The sequence below is a fragment of the Epinephelus moara genome, chromosome 8 (genome assembly GCF_006386435.1).
Source record: "Epinephelus moara isolate mb chromosome 8, YSFRI_EMoa_1.0, whole genome shotgun sequence".
In the NCBI taxonomy this organism is placed as follows: Eukaryota; Metazoa; Chordata; class Actinopteri; order Perciformes; family Serranidae; genus Epinephelus; species Epinephelus moara.
In genome coordinates this window covers 18,463,309-18,475,916 of record NC_065513.1, presented here as the reverse complement: position 1 = coordinate 18,475,916, position 12,608 = coordinate 18,463,309, and the positions used below count along the sequence as shown (strand labels likewise).

Sequence of the window (12,608 nt, the reverse complement as noted above, 5' to 3'; positions counted from 1 at the left end):
TAACATGGGTTTTGACTGTGGAGGTTACAGACATAAACACATAAAAACAATTGCAGGGCCTATTACCTCGGTGTACCTTCCACTGTAGCCTGATAAAGGGGTCAGAGCATTCAAGCCAGCCATATAATGCTGGCTGACTCTTCCATGTGGGTCTGTCAGTGCTGCACTATGTTATCTCAAAGCTGTTGACACAGTCAAAGCGCTGGGCACGGTGCCTAACCAGGACAATAAGAAGCTCTGTTCCAGAGCCATCTAACGTTAAACATAGTGACAGAGCTCGATCACTGGTTCATTAACAGTAGCAGTGACAGAAGGTTAAAAACCAAACATTTTTTAAATTTAAAAAAATACCAGGATGTGGAAAGAATATTTAATAATGCTCAAATAAATAATGAGATTTAGAACAGTTGGTGTTTCCACAAAAGGATGAGTCACAGTCACAGAGTGGCCATTAATAGACATGTTTCAGAAGAAAAAAACATTGGCTTAAAGACAAAGGTTGCACAATATGGAAGAGAAATGTGCCAAACTGTTTATGCAACCGCGTCCTGCAGATATGATTAATTGCTGATGACTGGAAATGAATATATGGTCGTATAAAAACTTCTAATGTAGAATATTCTTCCTTTGTTCATTCCCAGGTACAAGTGAGAGGCTTCCTCACCAGCCATGCAGCTACCTGCGTAACACAATCCCTCTGACGACGTCATAGCCCCGGGATCAGCATTACAGTGTGTGTGTGCTCGTGTATTCAAGCGCGTGCGTGCACGAGTGCATGTTCATTCTTACAAACTGAGATTCTGCACATAATCAGTTGTCACAGTTTTGATCTGCGTGCTGTTCCAGTGAATACTGTGATTGTGGCATCACTACGCTCATCAATGAAAAGCACCTCGTGCGCTCCCTCTCCCCGCAGCCATTCATAACGACCTGGCTCATTCATATTTTTGGGGGGGATTGGGAACCCAATTCAACAAGGCTTGACAGTCTATTGTATTGGCACTCCTGTGTGTGGGAATAAAATGCAGGTTAGACACAGCATCCAGCGCGGTGAGGAGATGTCTCTCACATATAGGCTAAAAGGCAGGTGGATATCAGCCTACATCCCAAATGATGCGCTGATAAGTCTTGCGTAATGTGCCAAGCCCATCCGCTGCACTACAACACAGAAACGAAAAGCAGTCTGTGCTGCACGCGTGGAATTAAAAAATAATCTCCCATTGTGACATCTCTTGCTAAAATAATGTCATACATCTATAATAAGCGCCTCTCAGACTATCACAGGGACATTATAGAGACTTAAAGGGGAGATTAAAAGCCCATTAAGTACAATAAGGTCACCATGACTTGAAGCAAACACAGCTGGTGATTTAAGAATCTGTAGAGTAAAGGATATCACAAGTTGTGTATGGATTGCTTTAAGTGCACAAAAGAAATGCATCTGGAGCATGTGACCCAGTATTTCTGCAGGAGGGCTCCCTACCTTCCGACGGTTCCGGAATTGACCCACATGCCACTCTGCTGGTGGTTCAGCCGGTCACTCAAACCGGACAGAGACGCGCGCAGAATGAGGAGGTGGTGGTGGTAGTAGTGGCGGTGGTCCTGTTATTTGTCAAAGAGCACAGATGATTGCAGGACCTGTGCCCTGTCACATCCTCTCCTCTTTACTTCCCGCTCGCTGCCTTCTTTAACCAAACGTCTCACAGTCCTCAACAAGTATCGACTCGCTGCTGCAGACCTGGTTCGGATGCTGGCTGGATTTGAATTGGACGCTTTTTGGAATAAAACCTAAACATAACTGGCCTAAAGATATTTCTGGTCGGAGCCACCTCCTTTTTGTGTTGTTGTTTCCCCAGCTGATTTCATCAGAGGCACGCCTCCACGACTGCGCGTCACGACACAAGTCGCCCAGCTCAGCTTGTGCTGCGTTCGGGTGCTGTCAGAAAAGAGACTGTTACAGTAGAGCAGCGCCTCTAAGCCACTTCAGATACAACCCATACCCCAGGTGCACTGTCTGTTACAAATTTGGAGGTAGACTACAAAGCATAATAGAAAAAAGGCATGAAAATGTTATATTATATAACGTTTAGGTTGTGCGTAAATTCCAACATCAAATTCAACACCTGATGTTTCCATTTTCTCTTTCATTTTTAGTTTCAGTGTTGTGTGACTGAAGGCTACAAAGCAGTAATCAAAAAGCTTTCTTCAACACAAATATAACTCAGATAAAGGGGGTAAACACACCCAACAAGTTATATTTAAGACTTCTCTATCGGATGTGGGAGCTGAAGCGGAACACTTAAAGGTCTCACAGGAGATTAGGACACAGGGGCCAATCATATCCTGCAAAGCTGATAGTATCCCCGCCCCGAAACTGTGCTCTCTCCATCCTGTTAACTCAATACGTGCCGCAAAGCATGCTTTCTTTTGTTGGTGGAGCTTAACATCCACCACAGAGCTGGATTTAGACTCACTGTCATTGTGACTCCCAGCTGTCATTATCACCCAGACACGAGACATTAATTGTTTTTCTTATTTATTTATTTTGTGGCATGTGCAATATTTTAAATACCCATCTGATTTTCTCAATCTTTTATCCAATCCTTGATCATACATGTAAATCACCCCCTATAATGTGCAGATACATGATTTATAGTGTAGTTATTACTCATGGGTGATGGAGAGAATTTCTCCTCTATGGTTATTCTGGGTGTTCAGGCATAGCAACTAGCTACCACATAGCAACACTTGTGTATTGCTACAAAAGCCAATACAGGAGCCAAGAAAAAAAACAGGCAGATCATGGATTGCTGTGGAAAAATACCCAGCCTTTTTTACCCTTCACATTTTTCCAAGATCTCGATGTCTGGGAATTCATTCCTGGAATGTTAAGCTGCACCAGAGAAGAAAATTGCTGCCATGTTGCCAGGAGGTAAAATACCTCACTATTCTGCCAGCTGAACTATTTTTACTTTAAACTTAAATTGCTCTGTAAATCTGATGTTATCCAGCTGAAGACTTTGCCCAGACATGCTTTCGAGACAGGAAGCTTCTTCTGAGTCCGTCTGCCTTTCATTAGAGCCGCATCTGCAATCCCAGATAAGAGGTGGGAGTGGAGTTCATATTAGGTTACATTTATCTTACAATTCTTTTGGGATATTTTGCAGTGTTTGGCCATGTGGGGACTGTGGACAGGCCGATCTACCAACTTCCTTTCGTGGCTGTGAAAGACTGAAGACAGACATCTACTGGTAGAATTTGGTACTGACCTTTCTGAAACAAAGGAGGCATAAGCTCTCTGCTTTATTATGTCAGTGTTGTCACTCAAGGCCACAGCACAGACAGCATATGACAGATCCCAGTGGCTGCAACACTATATGCCTATAGGGTGAAAGAGTTCAATGAAGCAGGATAGCAAGACACAGATCTATTGTTTGACCCTTCTGCTGCTCTGTCAATATCCCAACACATATAGATGTGTTTTCATGCATGTTTATGCACACAACGTGCAAAAGCGCACATGCAGTAACACAGCATCACCACCACGGCTAAGAGGACTTCAATGTGCAACCAGTGGAGATGTCTTTTTTTTTATATCTATTTGTCCAGTGTTGTCTTGAAGCCCTGAGAAAACACTGGCCCCTGACCTGGCTGGCATGGTCAGAATGAAACAGCATGAAAGATGGGCTGGAATGCCGCTGGAGAAAGCAGGGGTTCAACAGCATTGGCACTGAGAGGGCTCAGAAATGTAGAGAGGCAGCCCCTTTGTCGGAGACGTGTACTTGTGAGAGAACTCTCAAGCAGCACAGGCTGAGCTTATGTCTGGCCTTTTCAGCTACAGTAGTACGGAAAGGACTGAGTGGCTTTGTTTACGAGCTTTATCGCCCCTCTATTAACTGTGTGGGAAGTCTACTCCCATTGCTTTTACACTTTGGTGAGATTAAAGTTGGGAGAATGAGCTGAGATCATTCTTTGGCATGAGCACCTCAGCGAGGAGTGTCCTGCTGCTTGGACAAACACTCGGTTTAGTCTGCAGTATATATTCAACGCCATCCAATTTTCCTCGAGTTTTATTGAGGGATTGAGGTTGTTTACTTAGACGATAGCACTAATTTCAAGATCACAAAATCCCAAATTGGCGTCCTTAAGATACCCTTCTCCCCCTTTTCAGTACTTTAATTTACCTCTGCAAATGCCGTCATCTCACTTTTAATCAAACATTTAAAAATTCATTTTGCAATCAACATCATCTGTTCTCACAAAATAATTGCTGGTGTTTCAGTAAAAAAAAAAAGTACATTATGGTGAAAGTGAATACCTTTGGGCTCTGATGGGTTGATATCAGATGACATCAGGTGTTTATTTAAAGGTATAGTACGCAGGATTGTCACTTACTGTTTGCTTTCACCAGCAAAAGTGAAAGTAAAAGTCAACCCCAGCTTCACTCTTCTTTGGTGTTTTGTCTTGCTATTATTCCTTTTTTTCCCCCAGCGCTGTGTCTCTTGAAGGCCTGCTGCTTGTGGTCTGATACCTGGCCGCTACCTATATATACAGCCCTGACCTCACCTGAACACTGTGGGGTTACACGCCCATAAACATCCCACACACAGAAAGTGAGAAGAACATTTTAAAAATGCAAGCAGAGGGTAGAGTCTCTGTAGAAAAAATATACCGCCGCACACTTCTAGTGGATCATGTGATGATTGAGATGAGTCTTTACACTGTTTTTTAAAGGAAAATCCTGCATAGTAAATCTTAACATTAAGCAATGGATATCGGGTATCATTTTGATGACTTGGAATAAAACCCTTCCACTCATCTCATCCTGTCATGTCCACTCCTCCACTGACCCTATTCTCACCCCTACAGCTCGCCCAAATATCCAACAGGCCCGCACACCCCCTGCCTCAGCACTGTACTGGAACTGTTCTAAAGCTGTCAAAACACCCAGCTTCTCACACTCCCCGCGTCCACAGAGAGCTTGCCTCAAACACACACCGGCCCGAGCGCGAATGAACGCACACACACATGCAACACACACTAAAGGAAAAACAGTCTACATGCAGCCCTGTACACTGACACAAGTAGGTCAGAGCTGCAGTGGGTCTTCCAAACAGTCCTCCAGCACCATGGAACTGATAACAGTATCAAAGATTAAATTCTACCTTCAACACGGACACACATGGACAAACATAACATACCACATGTATGTATGAAGATCTACAGTATGAGATCATTTGCTTGTTTGTTTGGCAGGACGACGCGTTTTTGTTTTGCAGAGGGACAGGGAATAGGGAATAATGAGACAACACAGGAATTTCGATTTGTTCCTCAGGGAAGAAAATTCAGAGGTCAAAGGTGAAGGGTGGGAGTGGGATGACTGGAGGCTAAAGTTAAATGAGCCTGTGGAAAACTGGCATTCCTAAAGGATTTGTGATAGAAGGACGGTGAAAACTGACAAATGCACGAAAACACACACATCTAGCTATGTCAGTGTCTGACTCTGAATCTCCTTTTCATTCCCACTCTTAATCTCTCACACACACACACACACACACACACACACACACTTAGATATGGAGAGGTGGCTGAGATGTGTTGCCAGAGCCGGCACCCTGGCATGAAACAGAGTGTTTTGTAACAGTCGGCCTATTTGGCGTTGGGTGATGGGCATGTTAGCAGAGTGCGAGTTTAAGTGAAAAACATTCAATGCTAGATAAGGCCTGAGAGAAAGTACAGAACGAGACAGACAGACAGAGTGCAAGAGAGCGAAAGAGAGGCCGAGGATTTATTTACTAAAGTTATCAGTAGATTGTCTTATCGCTACGGTCAGCTGGAAAACTCCATCTATGTGACCAGCTGTTGTTGCCTCATTATATCCTAATGAAGACATATCACACCACTGCCTGCAACAGAAAAAGAAAAACACTACAGTGGAGTAAAATGCTTCTCCACATTAGTTAGAAGTTGTTGGATGTATTAATTCTTCTATGCTATGTTGTTCTAAGGAGACGTATATAAGCATAAGTTTTCTGCCTTGTAAAAACATCAATTTTACAAAGGCTTCATTTATTTCATGTCAAAAAGGCTGTTGAAGACCATTTTTAACTAGATGAGGTGACTAACTCCAATATTTTGTTGATATCACCGACATTTCTGCATTATTTTAGATGTAGATTTTATTTAGAAATCAACAAAGTAGCCAAATTTTAATGTCCATATTCCCAAATGTTTGTAATTTTTTATATATATATTTATATATATATCTATAGATATATATAGATATATAATGACAAACGTTAAATCCTTTTTTATTTTTTTTCAAACAGGGTGATTTTTTTTTTTTTTTTAATAAAGGAAATAAAATGTAAAATTGACTTTGAAGGTGTTTGGATTGTGTGAGCTGTGCACCCTGTGGGTTCAAATATGCAAATGTATTATGTATGATCATGATTGTGAATGTATATGTAATTATTAAAATGTCAGTCATCTGGAAAATCACATAAAACTGCTGTCATAAAATTAGAAAAAGTCCTAAAGCAGAATGATGTCTGATTAAGGTTTATAAGCTATTAAACTGTGAAACTGTAAACACACTGTGTGTTGCCATACTTGTCATTAGGTATTATCCCCCTGTTGCTACAGAATGTGACATAATGGCCAGTTTGTAAGTCCGACTCTGTGGCTGCAGGTAACTGTTCACTGACAATAACACTGATGTACGAGCAGGTCAAGTCTGCACTGGTGATGATGGGCCATGATGGTGAAGTATGTCGGGAATTTAAAGTGGCTCTAGGTCCCGGAGCAAAGACTGGATAGAGGTGGGAACAGCTGAATAGAAGGGAAGGATGGAGGGTGGGATGAGTGAAGGAGAAAAGCAACACTGCTGAGGGTGTACGGGGGTGTAGGTGGGAGTTCTTTGTGTTTAACTGCCTGCTGTCCGTCTGAGAATAAACAGACCTCTGATTATGATATTAATGCCAACTTAAATGTTTCCCAGTGAGGCGCCTGGCTTTCACAAATCGGTGCCTGGGGTGGACACAAACACAGCAGTGCATATTAGTCACTGTCCGTAACTTGCTGCCCATTTAGAGTCATGCAGCATCTGGCACACTCAACTAGCTCAACCAGAAGCACATCTGCCACCATCAGCCCAAACACTACCCATGTCAAGGTACCCCAGCTTTCTTGAAGCTATGGTTTCCTTGGCATGGCCTCAAGCAACCAGCAGTGGTTAAATCATCTCTGCGTGCTAAATAGCAAACACTTGGGTGAGAAATTCCGTGGCCTCTTTGTTTCATGAATTGTTTTCTTGTTGGTTTAAAATCCTTGCCTGGAATTTTAAGCCTGTTTCATCCAAAAGCACGGCCTGAGACAAGAGAGTGCCTGGCGATAGGCAAGGTGGATATGGGATTTTTGAGAGGCTGAAGGGCTGAGTGGATGTTCTAAATTCTTGAGTGGCACAAATCATCTGTGATGAAGACAAAGTGTGTATAGGACAGTCACAATATACTGTCTGCATTCTGACTTAAGGGGATCAAGGCTGCACAGGCATCTCTCACATGTTTTTGCTATGTGCAAGTTCATGTATAGACACATAAAGCCCTTACCACCTGAGTTGTGACCTGATTGACTCTTGTTTTTTGCATCAAATCAAACATGCAGGCACTTAGGCAGACACAAATAAACAGGCTCTCCCACTAGCAAACACAATTTTATAATGCACACACGCACAAAGACATACACATGCACAGTCTCTGCTGGATAGAGACACACAGGTCAGTAGAGGTGCCTCTTAAGCTGTGGCTGTCAAGTGGCAGGGCTAATCTTATTAAGGCTCTCTTCAGCTGCTGGTCCAAACTCTTAAAGTGATAGTTGCACTTTGCTGGAAAACAATTTGAATCCAAGCATACCTTTAAACCCTCAAGTGTGTCCTGTTTAAGTGCAGTGCATACTGCATTACATGTACTAGCTGTATGGGTTTCACACTACAATAAGTTCTCCTGAATTGCAGACAGAGGGAGAGAGAAGATTAAAATGTCCATGTAGTAATCCACATACATTTCGTATAGATCACAATGGCTGATCGACTCATAAGGGGGAAATGTTGATGGTCTGGCTAATGTTCCAGCAAAGTGAAAGCTCACTTTAATTAGTGTGGTAAGTGACTGCTGAGCCACTAACGGGGATGCATTGGCTGTGCAGGACTGACGGCATTATAGGGATGAAGATGAGCTTTGGTCAAGGGTCTGGCTGGAAATGATGTCAAGGTGAGATGTGAGGATCAGGTTGAGGATTGAGACGGAGACAGATATGGAAATGGGATGGAGATTAGGAAGGAAGTGGATATAGGACCAGGGCTAGAGTAAAGCTAGGGAGCCGAGGACGGAATTTAGATTAGCAAGGAACCAACATCGGCTGATCTTTGTTTATGATAGGGACACTGAACTTACTTTGTACGGGGGCTACTATACCAAAGTTTATCATGTGAATATCAATAGTTATCCATTCGGTATTCAGCTACACACTCTACACAAATGGCAGAAGGACAAAAAACAGCACTGAAATTTAAAGGCTAGAGAGTAGACCCAGGACTGGTTCTTAAAAGTGGGATTCTGACTCACTGGGGTCACAACAATGTCAAACAACTCTGCTACTCATGCCTTTAACAAGTTTAACAAGTGTAATCCACTGAACATGTTCTCTATGCCACGTCTGATTAGATTTATAACACTTACTCCCCAGATACACTGTGGGTTCAATGTCAGTTTGAAATTGATTTAATTCGCTGGATATATTCCCCAGTAACTTTTTAATATGTCCTTTAGTAAATCCATCAGCAGGGATAAGGGAGGATTTTATCACGGACTACCTGCGTTTAAGTGCCTTAAATAGGATACTTTGTTCATAGAGCTTGTTAATACGGTGATGCAAAGGGAAAGGTATGATTTCTTTTCTTTGTCTGAATAACAGTTGATTGCCTTTAAGAAATGTAAAAAAAAAACAGGTATATTCTCTTTTATTTAAAGTGACAATCTCAAAGATTATTGATTATAAAGATTAAATATTTAGTGTGCGGCCTGTCGCCTGCAAATCCTCATCTAACAGCCCACTGTGGCTGCTCGTGCTTGTTCCATTACTCCCTGCAATGTTTCAAGTTGCATCTTCAAATTAAAGTGCTCACTGTAAAACACACTGCATTTCCTGTTACTACTTCATAATAAAGGTCAGTTCATGTTTTGCCAGTTAAATGCTCTCAGTGTGAAGCTGCAGCAGTAGGAGATATTTGGTTTGCATTAGCGGCAACTTAATGCAGCACCTTCCAATACTTTCATTAGAGAGTCACAGGCTCAGTCACCCTTGTGTTACCTCATTGGTGGCAATAGATAGTGATTTTAGACTGTATATAAAGATGGACACCATGACAGCTCCCCAGGAACGACGTCAATGGTGCGTTCCAAGTCGCATACTTTTTCTTTTTACTTTACTGCAGCTGCCCTTAAAATTTATTAACGTTGTAAGAAGTATGCACACAATTGGGTCATACTACTTTCTCATAACATTACACCCTGAAAACAAATAAAACAAGCACCACTTACCGAATTTGCAAGAGACAAAGATCAACCTGGAGAGCTCTGCTGTTGTTACTTTGTTATGTATGTAGTTAAACTTAAAAGTTATAACTGCAAATATTGTAGATTCTAAGATATTATATTTGCAACAGTGAAATTACATATTATGCAGTTCTCTGTCACTGTTATCTTCATAGTTATGTCCTATTGCTTTGTTCACTTAAACAATTAATATTCCTATTATTACTGTTCGACTGGTCAGTCAGTTGAATACGCTGTCATCCATCATTGCGACTTCTGACAGCTGTCAAACAGCTGTCAATAAGCTGTCAAGCTGACATCTGATTGCAGCTCAGTCAATCTGATGTATTGTACGCTGTGCAGAGGATTGTGGGTGCAAAATCCGACCAGATAGAACGTCCTGGCATTTTTGGCATATTGCATTTGACATACTATATATTGGGACATACTAAAACTTTTTCTGGACTATATATTATGGTAGTATGGGTATTGGAATGCACAGCAAGACATCTTGGACCAGCCCCATAAACCCCGCCCCCTCCATGTTAGGGGATGGTACATGGGCCAAACTAAAAACTCAAAGTACACTTCAAATAGATTTTCCCTGAAGATAGTGTCTGTCATCTTAGGTTGTTTTTATCAAGCCGATATATGTCCAAGTGTTCATTTTTCTAATAAACTTGGTTGTAACTATTTGATGCTATAAAAAGGGGGTATAACATCACGATTGAAAGCTGTGTGTATTAATCGGTGTGCTCGTGATCAATGGCGCTGCTCGTGATTGGTTGGACGGGTGTATGGGTGGGAGCTCAATACCATGGAGATCACTACAGTGCAGACTCTGGCTCAAAATGATGTCACCAGTGCAAGACGGCAGTAGAATGTCCCAGAGATTATTACTTGGTACTGAGGCTAAAGCCAGTTGTTGAGTGATGACCTGTCAGGCAGGCAGATGAAAAACAATTCACTATTAAATTTTACTGTCAGTCATGGCATGGTATGACAGTCACAACATAACTTATTTGCAGGAGTAAAACAACAAAATTAAAGATTCATTGCAAATTGCAATTTGCTGTGATAATATTTAAGAGTGTTAAGGGCAAATACTTCCTCTGTGTTAGACTCAGCTGACCCAACAGGCAGCAAATGCCTTAATTCTGTTTCAGTGCAGATAGGTTACCATTAATGTAACATTATGCTCTGGACCACTGTATACTATACAGTACCTTTAAGAGCATTACCTACCAGCCTATTAATGGCAGATCAATGGGTGGTCAACAGCAAAGTACTGTAATTTGTCATCTGCCTGGAGGTTTTTCCAACAATATGTGCAAGCTATTACTGGGCGTTGACACTGCACTGCTACCTGCGGTGATGGTGGGAGTGTTGGTAACCTCTATGAACCTCAGACACATTCGCAGACACTCTCACACTCTGGTGAGGATGTATCAGAGTAAACTTTGGACTGGGCTTGAGAAAAGATAACAAACAGGAAAAGGTGAGGGAGGGTAAACGGAGCTCTCGTTCCTCTGAAGCATAGGACAGAGAAAGAAAAGTCTTCTTTTGTAGTTGCAGTTGCAATATAGGATATCTGGTAATGCTTTAACGTACAGGGACAGCCTTATTTCTAGATTTAGTATTATACAAACATGTATAAAATGGAGTGAAATTGAAAGTTCTAACCAATGTGACAGTAACCAGGAGGAGAGGCAGGAGCAAAATGCTAACGTTGTGAGGAGAGAGATGCATTTGGCCTCAGCACAGGTCAGTATTCCAGAAACAGCCTGATCAAACAGAGACTGTAGCCAAGCCAAACACCTCTGGACTTCAGTCTGGCACAGAAAGGCAGAGATCACAGTGCACACAGTCACTACATCAACCCAGCACACTCTGCAACGTACCAGAAAGCAGAGGTTGCCAACCTTTTTGGCTTGTGTGACCCACTATAATGAGGCAAAGCATGTGCCCACCAGCGATGACAAGTTAAACTAAAGAGTGATTTATTTTTACAGTTTCATCAGAACAATTTTTAGAGATTTAAGGAGATAAAATTCTATAATAACCAAATCTAAAGGATATGTGTTCATGTAAAATGTTTGTATATGCCAAAATGGTGTCATTTCTTTAACATGACTGGTCCTACCTATCTATACTGGTGTCAGGCTAAGAAAACCAGTATCAGTCTGCCTCTATTTAAAACACACTGTTGCTCACAGATACAGAAATAGAGAGGAGGAAATGGAGGGGAGGGAAAGAACCGGAGTCTAAAAAGCAAAAATCACAGACAGACTGAGACACAGACAGACAAATAAACCACATTACAGAGAGCTGAGGCATAACAGGAAGGTCCTTTGTTGTGTTTACTTCAAATAGCCTGCGTGTTGTTTACCCATTCTGTTAGTTAGAGTTCCTCATATTGTATCGCACTTGCACAAACAAAAACAAACCTGTTGTGAGGTGAAAACCTTGCATCTCACAGACGGAGGGAAACAGCAGCGCATTACTCTCAATGGCAATGCAGTTTCGATTTTATCAAATAAGGTTTTGAGTGGGTTTTATAACAGCGAGAGGTCGAAGCATTTTCTCAGGCAGCAGAGGAACTATGTAATCCTCCAGCTCGCCAAAAAAAATCACCTTATATAGAGATAAGATTTTCACCTCACAGCAGTGAAATGCAATCCCCTACATACTGCTTGAATCTGTCAGTGATGGAGGTCAACATGCATCTCTGATTGCGGGAATATCGTAAAACAAGGCGGCACATGCATGCACACATGTAGACACACAACGGATACACTATGCACAGTCGGCATCCTAAAATAGTGTGATGGAAAAATCTATACTGGTGTCCAGTTATTTCTGCACTGCTGCGCCGTGGCCTGGTGATACAACCGGGATACAATAGACACGTCACACTGTGACCACATGTCATTCATTCGCCAAACTGCAGCACCATCACACAGACTTTAAGCATGTGAATAAGGGCAAGGGGCAACGGGGTGGAAGCTCGTTTGG

General features: G+C 42.0%; 1 protein-coding gene across 6 annotated transcripts in view; it reads right to left on the bottom strand.

Annotated features, from left to right (window-relative positions):
• Positions 1-12,608, bottom strand: part of rhobtb4 (Rho related BTB domain containing 4) — a 44,721-nt gene that overhangs the window by 24,657 nt on the left and 7,456 nt on the right. The window contains exon 1 of one of the 6 annotated variants that reach the window (XM_050050461.1): positions 4,396-4,863. The exons of 4 other annotated variants lie outside the window; for them this stretch is intronic. Coding sequence is in view for 1 of the 2 variants with exons in the window: in XM_050050457.1 (XP_049906414.1) it covers positions 1,484-1,512 (29 nt within the window). In the remaining variant the exon portion in view is untranslated. Of the gene's footprint in view, positions 1-1,483; positions 1,849-4,395; positions 4,864-12,608 lie in introns of those variants that run through there. One more of the 6 variants, XM_050050457.1, reaches the window with a different exon arrangement.